The 12,601-nt window shown below is 39.3% G+C and overlaps 1 protein-coding gene across 3 annotated transcripts in view; it reads right to left on the minus strand.

Moving 5' to 3' along the window:
- LOC126484125 (peptidylprolyl isomerase domain and WD repeat-containing protein 1) overlaps window positions 1-12,601 on the minus strand; it is a 123,584-nt gene that overhangs the window by 13,365 nt on the left and 97,618 nt on the right. For all 3 annotated transcript variants that reach the window (XM_050107509.1, XM_050107510.1, XM_050107511.1), the window contains exon 10: window positions 9,132-9,268. In XM_050107509.1, coding sequence (XP_049963466.1) covers window positions 9,132-9,268 — 137 coding nt within the window. The remainder of the gene's footprint in view (window positions 1-9,131; window positions 9,269-12,601) is intronic.

Here is a 12,601-nt window from a genome sequence, read left to right on the forward strand (position 1 = left end):
TTCATCAACTTAACACAAAAACAGGCAAGCTGTAAATGCAGTACAAACAAAGACAATAACTCAATAGCGCATATGTTGAGCAGCTGACCGGCACATAAACAAGAATAGGAACATAGCACATCAGCTTACAAATCACTCTCATTCTCCAGAGCACTCAGGTAAACACAGGTAAACACATAGCTACATTATCCTGTCAGCCATTAGAGCTGAAACAACAGGGTGGTATTATTTTGTGTGTGAACAAAAACACAAGTTTATAATATTAATTACTGTATTCCTTTCCTCGATAACATGCCTGCTCACTGCGCATCACCTCTGCTGTACCACAAGTTGCTATACATAACATGTTGTACCAGTATTATTCCATTTGAACAAACTTTACTCTGACTGCTGACCAAATATTTCACACATTTTCAGATGTCATTAGCAGTAAAAATATTAAAATGAATTAGCAACAAATACTAACAACATCATCTGCAAATCATGATAGTTAAAAGCAAAACCAAAAGTTTCAATGGCTAATACTACAAATCACACAGATCATGACAGACAATTCTTATATGGTATGAATGAAGGCTAATATTTTTGGGTGGACACACACGTTAGACTAGTTTTCCTGTATTTAATTCTGAAGTCTCGCAAGAGTTTCTTTTTGTGTTTCTGCCAACAGTAAAAACACAAAAGAATCTGTAACTTACTGATGGGACAACCAACTGCTTAACAATCAACTGGCCAGTCGATTGTTTTTTCAGTTGAATGAAAAACCGTATGAAACTAGTCTCTGCAGCAATGTCAGGTACACAAATGTTTTCACTCACTTTCTGGATCTGAGTGGTTTCACTTAATATGAGAAAACCAACTGACATAAGTCTCTGACAGTTGCAACAGTTACATGAATGTTTGCAGTCTGCGCATTTGAGTAATTTCATTTACATATTTTTTCAGCTTTGATTATGCATGAATCAAGACTAAGGCTGTAAAATTTTTAGAGACAAACGAGATACCTTATTTTGAAGGAGAGGTGAATAAAAATATACTTATAAATCTGAAGTATTCTTAAAAAATATATATTTATGTACTTATATCTTATGTACTTATATCAGATAGATAGATATATTTTTCCCACGTGGAATATTTCCCTCTATTATATTCTTATTTATGTACTTAAATAGAAATTTTTTGTATGTCTCTTTCAGTTAACGAATTTCGCCATAGCTCTGTTCATCGAGTTCCAGGTGCTGATGGAATTGCTGGTGTTGTGCGCATGAACCTCCTCCTTGACTTCAACCTAGGTTTTTATGGTTCCTACCCAAACAGCAGGTGTCTGGGATTGATTTCCTGCTTCTTTTTCTCCATATCTGTGACTGGTGCTATTACCCATAATTTAATAAATTTTTGTAACAACAGTTAGTCATAGGGAGACAGTCATGATGCACCCAGTCTCATTCAATGCTATATTCACCCATTAGGCATGTGGGGAATTTTGCCAAATTGGAGCTGCAGATTCTGTTGCAGAGAAGCATAGTGCCAGGGCACACGTATGGGGGACACTAGACTCTGTGCACCATTGGTGCCAGTAAGTTTACGGATAATGCTGTTCCAGGCTATCTGCTGTTCCAGTCCATATTAATATAGCTTTGTTTCTTGGCAGTGATCTCTGAATGTGAGCAATGATCTAACTGTATTCCCAACTTTTTTGGAGTATTGTAGTTGCGTAGTTGTTGTCCTCCCCACATAATATTTAACTCCATCCTGGTTCCTCAGTTTCTCAGATGCAAGGTATAGACCTGCATCTTTCTGGAATTTGGCTTTAGGTGGTTATCATCATAATACTTGCCGCGATCTTCAAGGGCTATTGGAAGCTTCATCTTCACTTCCTTAAATGTTTTGCCTTGAACTGCAGTTGCTGTGTCGTTTGCACAAATAAATTTTCTTGTTCCACAGTGGACTGGTTGGTCACTTGTGTAGATGTTGTACAACAGAGGTGCCAATACACTGCCCTTAGGGAGACCATTCTCCAAGATCCTCTGTTGGCTCTTCTTAACACGCTAAATGACAAAAGAAAAGAAAAGAAAAAAAAACCTCATGTTTTGCAGCAAACATTGGATAAACTGTGTTAAATAGTAGTCTTTTGTAACTGAATGTACCTTTCTAATCAACTTCTTGTGGTTGATGGTATCACATGCTGCTGATTGATCTATGAATAACACTCCCATAACTTGCCCTCTTTTGTGTCCATCTTCTATGTACAGAATCAGATGAAGGATACGACCACAGCATGACTTTTTTGGGTGGGGGCTGGACTGCTCTCTCTCTCACCCCCCCCCCCCCCCCCAACCCCCCGTCCCCCTACTGGTTTATACAAATTACTGATGAATCTGTTTCAGTAATAGCCGAGGTGACCTGAATAGAAAGCACACAAGGCATAATTTTTTTAAATCGTTTGGTCACTTAATCACTTGCTTTTTAAACATATAATGTCACTTGTTGGGAAAATATTTGTCATCATCATTCAGTAATTTTCTTTGAATCTCTTTAATTAATACAGTTTCATAATGTGAATCATCATTTCAGAACAGGATATTGCACTGAATTTATCTTGAGAATCACTTTTTTGCTCCCACAAACTGGTTTCACTCAAAAGAAATGAATGAATAATAATCCTTCTGACGTGTAAAACTACAACCAAATGTGTCAACTGTTTTCCGGGGACAGACTGAATTTACTGTTTTCATTCAGTTGTTCCCTCCACTATTGTAGCTCTTCATTACCGGATCATTTATGACTGCAACAGGTGAGTTAACTTTTAGTGAGTCTCCCTGTCTGTATTGTTGCTGTGTGCTTCAGTTCAAAGTTTAAAGAACAGTTTGATGCAGCTCTCCATGCTAGTCTATTACTTGCAAGTTTCTGTCCTACAAACATCTCTCCATTACCAAACTGACAATTCTTTGATGGCTCAGGACATGTCCTATCAACTGATATTCTTTTAGTCAGGTTATGCCATATATTTCCTTTTCCCCCCAGTTTTTCCTTTCTCCCCCAGTTTTATTAAGTACTTCCTCACTAGTTATTTGATCTATCCATCTAATCTTCAGCATTCTTCCGCAGCATCGTAGTTCAAAAGCTACTATTCTCTACTCATTTAACTTCCATAAAAGGCTTCTCCAGACAAACACTTTCAGAAAGGAATTCCTAATACTTAAATGTATTTTGATGTTAACTAACTAATCTCTCTCTCTCTCTCTCTCTCTCTCTCTCTCCCTCTCTCCTTTTAAATGCTTTGCTTATTGTTAATTAAGGTACTGAGCACCCCCAGGAACCATGGACCTTGCCATTGGTGGGGAGGCTTGCGTGCCTCAGCTATACAGATAGCCATGGCGTAAGTTCAACTACAACAGGGAGGTATCTGTTGAGAGGCCAGACAAATTTGTGGTTCCTTCAGTAGCTGTAGGAGTGACACTCTGGATGACTGACTGCTCTGGCTTTCTGACATCAATCAAAACGGCCTTGCTGTGCTGTTCCTGCAAACAGCTGATAGCAAAGGGAAACTACAGCCGTAATTTTTCGCAAGGGCATGCAGCTTTACTGTATGGTTAAATGATGATCGTATCCTCTTGGGTAAAATATTCTGGAGGTAAAATAGTCCCCATTTGGATCTCTGGGCAGGGACTACTCAGGACATTGTTATCAGGAGAAACAAAACTGGTGTTCTACTGATCGGAGTGTGGAATGTCAGATCCATTAGTAGGGCATGTAGGTTAGAATATTTAGAAAGGCAAATGGATAGTTTGAAGTTAGATATAATGGAAATTAGCGAAGTCCAGTGGCAGGAGGAACAAGACTTCTGGTCAAGTGAATACAAGGATATAAATACAAAATCAGATAAGGTAATGCAGAAGCAGGCTTAACAATGAATAAAAAACCAGGAACGCAGATAACTACTATGAACAGCATTGTGAACACATTATTGTAGCAAAGATGCACACGAAGCCCATGCCAACACAGTAGTACGAGTTTATATGCCAACTAGTTCCACAGAAATGTATGACATGATAAAAGAAATTATTTAGATAGTTAAAGGAGACAAAAATTTAATAGTCATGGGGGACTGGAATTTGATAGTAGGAAAAGGAAGAGAAGGAAAAGTAGTAGGTGATTATGGGCCGGGGGCAAGGAATGAAAGAGGAAGCCACCTGGTAGAATTTTGCACAGAGTACAACTTAATCATAGCTAACACTTGGTTTAATAATCATGAAAGAAGGTTGTATATGTGGAGGAGACCTGGAGACAATGGAAGGTTTCAGATATATTATGTAATTGTAAGACAGATATTTAGGAACCAAATTTTAATGTGTAAGACATTTCCAGGGGCAGATGTGGACTCTGACTACAGTTTATTGGTTATGAACTGTAGATTAAAAATGAAGAAACTGCAAAAAGGTGGGATTTTAAGGAGATGGGACCTGGATAAACTGACTAAATCAGAGGTTGTAGAGAGTTTCAGAGAGAATATTAGGGAATGATCGGCAAGAACATGGGAAAGAAACACAGTAGAAGAAGAATGGGTAGCTTTGAGAAGAGAAATAGTGAAGGCTGTAGAGGGTCAAGTAGGTAAAAAGACAAGGGCTAATAGAAATCCTTGGGTAACTGAAGAGATACTGAACTTAATTGATGAAAGGAGAAAATATAAAAATGCGGTAAGTGAAGCACTCTCAAAATTTAGATTGACAGCAACTGCAAATGTAAGGAGGTAGAGGCATATATCACTAGGGGTAAGATAGATATTTCTTACAGGAAAATTAAAGTTACCTTTGGAGAAAAGAGAGCCACTTGTATGAATATCAAGAGATCAGATGGAAAACCAATTCTAAGCAAAGAAGAGAAAGCAGAAAGATGGAAGGAGTACATAGGCGGTCTATACAAGGATGATGTACTTGAGGGTAGTATTATGGATATAGAAGAGGGCATAGATGAAGATGAAATGGGAGATACGATACTGCATGAAGAATATGACAGAGCACTAAAAGACCAAAGTCAAAACAAGGCTCCAGGAATAGTCAACATTCTATAGAACTACTGATAGCCTTGGGAGAGCCAGTCATGACAAAACTCTTCTACCTGGAGAGCAAGATGTATGAGACAGGCAAAATACCCTCAGACTTCAAGAAGAATATAATAATTCCAATCCCAAAGTAAGCAAGTGTGGACAGGTGTTAAAATTACTAAACTATCAGTTTAATAAATCATGGGTGCAAAATACTAACACAAATTATTTACAGACACATGGAAAAACTGGTAGAAGCCAACCTCAGGGAAGATCAGTTTGTATTCCATAGAAATGTTGGAACACGCAAAGCACTACTGACCCTATGACTTATCTCAGAAGATAGGTTAAGAAAAGACAAAGCTATGTTTTTAGCATTTGTGGACTCAGAGGAAGCTTTTGACAATGTTGACTGGAATACTCTCTTTCAAATTCTGAAGATGGCAGGAGTAAAATACAGGGAGCGAAAAGCTATTTACAATTTGTACAGAAAACAGATGACAGTTGCAAGAATTGAGGGGCACAAAAGGAAGCAGTGGTTGAGAAGGGAGTGAGACAGGGTTGTAGCCTATCCCCAAAGTTATTCAGTCTTTATATTGAGCAAGCAGTAAAGGAGAAAAACAAAAAATTAGGAGTGGCAATTAAAATCCATAGAGAAGAAATAAAAACTTATGTTTGCCGACAACAATGAAATTCTGTCAGAGACAGCAAAGGAACAGGAAGAGCAGCTGAATGGAATGGACAATGTCTTGAAAGGAGGATATAAGATGAGCATCAAGAAAAGCAAAATGAGGATAATGGAATGTAGCCGAATTAAATCAGATGATGCTGAAGGAGTTATATTAGACAATGAGACACTTAAAGCAGTAAATGAGTTTTGCTAATTGGGGAGTAAAATAACTGATGATGGTTGAAGTAGAGAGGATATAAAATGTAGACTGTCAATCGCAATGAAAGTGTTTATAAAGAGGAGAAATTTTTTAACATTGAGTATAGATTTAAGTGTCAGGAAGTCTTTTCTGAAAGTATTTGTATGGAATGTAGCCATCTATCAAAGTGAAACATGGATGATAAATAGTTTAGACAAGAAGAGAATAGAAGAAGCTTTCGAAATTTGGTGCTAAAGAAGAATGCTTAAGATCAGATGGGTAGATCATGTAACTAATGAGGAGGTACTGAACAGAATTGAGGAGATGAGAAATTTGTGGCACAACTTGACAAGAAGAAGGGATCAGTTGGCAGGACACATTCTGAGATATCAAGGGATTGCCAATTTAGTACTGGAGGGAAGGATGAAGGATAAAAATCTTAGAGGGAGACCAAGAGATGAGTACACTAAGCAGATTCAGGAGGATGTAGGTTGCAGTAGTTATTCGGAGATGAAGAGGCTTGCACAGGATAGAGTAGCCTGGAGAGCTGCATCAAACAAGTCTATCTGAATATCACAACAACAACAAGGTATTGAGATGAATCTGGTTTTTTTAGAGTTGGATTTTTATGTTTGAGGTGCTCCTGGGGTGTCATGCAGTGGCAAAAGATGCCCTTTTGACAAGTTTCATTTATCGCAAGTAGTCACTCAGGGTCTGCACCGCTTTGCCATGGGACTCCTCCCTGGCAAAGTTCCATGTTTTTTTGTCGACACAGAATGTAGTATGAAGAAAAGAGAAGAATCTAATGACAAATTTGTCAGATGCAATGTACTTGTGAAGCTGATTTATAGTCTGGTCAAGAAACCAGATTGTGTCCAGAGTATATAGTCTCTTCTATATGGTAAAAGCAGTTTTAAGGGAAGAACAGTTGGAAGATTCTGGAGATTCTGTCTGTTATAAAGTAGAACCATACTTCAATATGGTAGAAACCCTCACACTTGGTTCTGATGAAAGATACGAAATGGGGGCAGAAATTCTTGTGTGCATGCAAAAGCATGTTGACGATTTGTCTGTGATGGAAGTATCTTGCTTCTATGGCTATAGATGGCACAACACCTAAAGTTAACCGAAATATCAGTTTCATGGTACTTTTATGAGATGCTAAAATATTTACCTGTTTCACATGAGATTTTGCAATACACTACACTCTCTGTCAAGAGCATTTATGTGGTAAGAGTGTGAACATGAGGGAAGTGACGACTGTACTGACTCGTACAACAAATTTCATCTGCAGTCATACTCTCAAACACCGCCAGTTCCAAGACTTTTAAGAAGGCATGGAAAGCAGTTATGATGATGCGCTGTATTACAGTAAAATACGCTCGATGAGTGAAAGTAAAATCCTTGAGAGATTTTTTGAACTTCATGTTTATGGTCATGAGTGGTAAGCCTACTGTAGAAATGAAAGATGAATGGTGGATAGAAGATTTAGCCTTCCTCTGTGACATTACACACCACATCAATGTGTTCCGGGTATAAACATGTTACTTTCAGAGATGTATGACTGCATTCAGGGGTTCAAGCTGAAACACTCTTTGTGGAATAGACAGCCAGGGAATGGGAACACTGCTGATTTCTCCACAGCTGTTAGCTTTAATGATGGGAGTAGAATAGAATTTTGAACAATATCAAATAATACTCATTGCTCTTCTCCAGGAATCTGAGGCTTCTTTCCAGAATTTTGAAAAGTTACATGAAAAGTTTAATAGATATTTTCATTTCTCTTTTTAGTTGATGTTGACAATGTCTAAACTGAGCAACAGTTAGAACTTATAGACCTATAAGTGTGACTGGCAGTTGCATAATAAGCTTCATAACAAAATTATTCTCATAAACTTTTTTAAGAATTTTCCACAACATAAATTTCCATGACTTCACAAGTCTGCAGCTTCAACTACGCTGATGTGTGAACAATTTTTTTCTGCAATGAAGAGAACAAAACCTACCTACTGATGTTCACTACCACACTTCAGCTTAAAAACTTGTATTTATAGCAAAAGCTCTCATAAAATGGTATCAGACATTGATGCTAAAGCGAAAAGCAAAATTAGTAATACTCATTCCAGTATTTAAACAGTGGAAAATCCACAACGGAATGTAACAATATAATGAAAAGGATAGTTGCTACTCATTATACAGTGGAGCTGCTGAGTCGCAAAAAGGCACAACCAAAAAAGTGTCAGAAAGTTAGCTTTTGGCCAACAAGGCCTTCGTCAAAAATAGACAACATACATAGATGCGCACGCAACTCACACACACATATGACCACAGTCTCTATGGTTATTTGTATGTGAGTTGCATTTGCATCTGTGTGTGTGTATGTGTGTGTGTGTGGGTGGGTGGGTGTATGTGTGTGTGCACGCGCGCGCGTGCACATGTGTGTATGTTGTCTATTTTTAACAAAGGCCTTGTTGGCCAAAAGCTATCTTTCCAACAGTCTTTTTGTTGTGCCTTTCTGTGACTCAGCATCTCCACTATATGGTGAGTAGCAACTATCATCCTAAATTTTTTTTTAAATTGTGGTCTTCATTCCAAAGACTGGTTTGACGCCCATCTCCAAGTTACTCTGTCCTGAGAAAGTCTCCTCATCTCTGAATAACTACACACCTACTTCTTTCTGAATCTGCTTATGTTTAATGTTTGAATAAAATGGCCACAAAATGTAAGTAGAAGTCAATTTAAATTTCTTCCTAAAATGGCATTCATCATTAGGCAGCATCAATTGCAAGAAATATCATGTGTTGTATTTAGCTGCCCCTTGGCCTTCATTTCATTAGAGTGGTAAAAGAGATGCAAGTTTTATTTCACTGCCATTTCTCATTAATACAAGAGCCTCAGGAAATAAATGTGCTATTAAATACATTAATGCGTCACTATGAAGCAATACATCTCCATTGAACATTACATTACTGGCCACAGAATTAGACCGGTTGATAAAAGTTTCTTTTCTGAAGCTACATTGTTCTGACTCATCCCTCCTTTCATCACTCCATCCATCACCATTAGCCACTGTGAGTCGGCTGGTTGCTCACTGCTATCGTGTAAGTACAAGCCAGCTTACAAGCAGTTCAGTGAACAGGCCTGCTCCAGACTAACCCACTACTGCCTCATCTTACACCAATAGAAATCAAATAATTCATGTGATAAATGGGTAGTACCTTGTAAACATATAAAATCGGTTTTTCTTCAATGCAGTGCAGAAGAGTATCGGGTCAGCTCGTATGGAATCAAGGGTTGGATTTTCTGATGCTTCCATTTCCACTGTAACAGCAGCTTTAGACTTTCTTCCTCTTCCCTGAAAATGGCAAAGATGTTTATAAGATAAATATTCTGTGAGTAAGTGCATTACTAATCAGAATATTTTACCAACATAGCGAATACAAAATATAATTGTCTTATACTATTTTCATATCTAGCATCTGATAAGTTCTTGAAAATAAAAAGTTTTGCCACAGCTTCTAGTTAATCTGATACAAAAGACAATAGTTAAAAAATCAAGATGAAAAATCAACAGTTACAATCAGAATACACATGCTGCGCTTAAGGAAATAGGCCATTTGGAAATTCTGTGATTGAAAAATGAAAAGTGGTGGTCTCTCTTTCAGCTTTCTTCTTCAAATCATCTGTTTATATTCTAGAGGATTTTTCGGAACCACACTTTTCTACTATTACATTCCTCACATAAACAAATTTTCAAACAAACCTTTTCACAATAGGATGTCTTACTACCGTTGACTTTGCAAGCACAATTTATAGCTTCATCTGTGATGACACATATTTCAGTATAGCTCACATATAAATATGAAGGGACAAGTGATGAAATGTCTACTCCCTCGTCTTTTGTCTCATGTTCCTTTCCATTGCAGAATGATGACTCTGTCCTCTGAAGATACCTTCTTGGTGAAGGGTTCATCTGGTTAATCACTTAAATGGGCTGCACCCTCAAGGAAATCTCAGCTGCTAATCAAATTTTTCTACATTGTCTACTACAAAGTATCTTCTTTATTCAATGACTCTTAGTCTCATAGGTAATCTGTTCAGAAAAAGTTTTACGCCACCTGCATATCTGTGAACATGTGTGTGCTTAGATTCAAGGGGAGCACAGAATGAAAGAATGCCTCACTAAACAGCGTCACTGTAAATAAAAACGAAACAATAACCATAATAAACACTGTCAATTCAAAAGAGCACATCTTTGCATATTTTTCAAGTAAAAATCCACTAATCGATAACATGGAATACCACGCTGCACCATCCTGTGCACTGTAACATGCTTGGACCCTCCATGGCATGCTGTACACAAGGAAGTCAAGACATTGCTGCTTAAGCTTTTCCCACTCTTTGACAGTCACCCTCCTGAGGTCTTACAATTTACGAGGAGGGTTCCTGTGATGACATGCTGTGAATTTCAGTAGAACTAATTAAATTCAGTTGAATCATACCTCCTGGGGAAAGATGTTCACAGAGTAGGGCTTGCATGTTTGTGCATTTGAAAGATGAAATCATTGCTGAAATGTTGACATAAGACTTTACCATAGGTGTGAAGATCATGCCCCAATATTGCACAGCCCTCAAATTATAATAGTGTGTTGAAGCACCTGACATCCATACATGATACTGGTCCAAACATGACTGAAACCACCTCTCTGATCCCATGGACTGTATGCTCGAGATAGGTATAGGTACCTGGCAGCCTCCACACTGTTTTAGAACATTCATCAAATGTCAAGCAGTTTTAGCATTATTTGGTGAAGAACATGATCAAAGTGCTAATGCAGGCATTCCCCTCTCCATCTTCTTCACATGGTTTTTACTGTCATTTGAAAGGAATACCTGGAGGCCAAGTTGATTGTGCGGAGTTGGCTGCATACTTTGTGGCGCCAACACAGCTCTCACAATTGCTTCCCTTCCAAGGGGAGCATACAGTATTGTTTATCTAAAAACAAAGATGATGTAACTTACCAAGCGAAAGTTGTGGCATGTTGATAGACACACAAACACATACACACAAAATTCAAGCTTTCGCAACCAACGGTTGCTTCATCAGGAAAGAGGGCAGGAGAGCGAAAGACGAAAGGATGTGGGTTTTAAGGGAGAGGGTAAGGAGTCATTCCAATCCCGGGAGTGGAAAGACTTACCTTAGGGGGAAAAAGGACAGGTATACACTCACACACACAAACATATCCATCTGCACATACACAGACACAAGCAGACATTTGTAAAGCCAAAGAGTTTAGGCAGAGATGTCAGTCGAGGCAGAAGTACGGAGGCCAAATGTCTGCTTGTGTCTGCATACGTGCAGATGGATACGTGTGTCTGTGCGCGCGAGTGTATACCTGTCCTTTTTTTCCCCCTAAGGTAAGTCTTTCCACTCCCGGGATTGGAATGACTCCTTACCCTCTCCCTTAAAACCCACATCCTTTCGTCTTTCCCTCTCCGTCCCTCTTTCCTGACGAAGCAACCGTTGGTTGCGAAAGCTTGAATTTTGTGTGTGTGTTTGTGTTTGTTTGTGTGTCTATCAACATGCCAACGCTTTCGTTTGGTAAGTTACATCCTCTCATTGCACACAAACCCAGTCTCTCCCATCTTCTCAATCTCCCACTTCCAGCTCCACTCCCTCCAAAACCTCAAAATTCCAATCAACACAATCTGGAACCACAACACCCTAATTCAGTAGTTAACCTTTCCTCCAAACCTCTCTCCCAATCCGAAACCTCTGTCCTATCCAAAGGCCTCACCTTCAGCCCCACTCCCAGATTCAAGCAAACAGCCCTCATCAAAGATTTACTGTCCTACTCTCATACTCTCTGCTGGAAATATCACTTTGCCACGAAGAAAAATGATCCTACTCCTACTCCTAATGATCCAACACCCAGGACACTATCCAAATTGAACCCTGCTTGGAACAGTTCTGTCCTCCGTCGCAGCGGGACCCACCTCCTCTTCCTCAAAATCACCCTCTCCAAACCTTCCAGGAATTTCTGACTTCCAGACTTGCATCTCAATCCTTCTTAAAAAACCTTAATCCTACTCCCAACATCACCACTGCTGAAGCCCAGGCTATCCGTGTTCTGAAGGCTGACCGATCCATCGTCATTCTTCCGGCGGACAAGGGTTCCACGACCGTGGTACTTGATCGTCGGGAGTATGTGGCTGAGGGACTGCGTCAGCTTTCAGACAACACCACATACAAAGTTTGCCAAGGTAATCCCATTCCCGATGTTCAGGCGGAGCTTCAAGGAATCCTCAGAGCCTTAGGCCCCCCGCAAAACCTTTCACCTGACTTCATCAACCTCCTGAACCCACCGACACCCCGCACCCCTACCTTCTTCCTAAAATTCACAAACCCAATCATCCCGGCCGCCCCATTGTAGCTGGTTACCAAGCCCCCACAGAACGTATCTCTGCCTACGTAGATCAACACCTTCAACCCATTACATGCAGCCTCCCATCCTTCATCAAAGACACCAACCACTTTCTCGAACACCTGGAATCCTTACCCAATCTACCCCCGGAAACCATCCTTGTAACCATTGATAGGTCTTTAAATATGTCTGCTTGTGTCTGTATATGTGTGAATGGATATGTGTGTGTGTGCGAGTGTATACCCATCCTTTTTTCCCCCTAA

Source organism: Schistocerca serialis, chromosome 6 (assembly GCF_023864345.2).
Source record: "Schistocerca serialis cubense isolate TAMUIC-IGC-003099 chromosome 6, iqSchSeri2.2, whole genome shotgun sequence".
Taxonomy (NCBI): Eukaryota; Metazoa; Arthropoda; class Insecta; order Orthoptera; family Acrididae; genus Schistocerca; species Schistocerca serialis.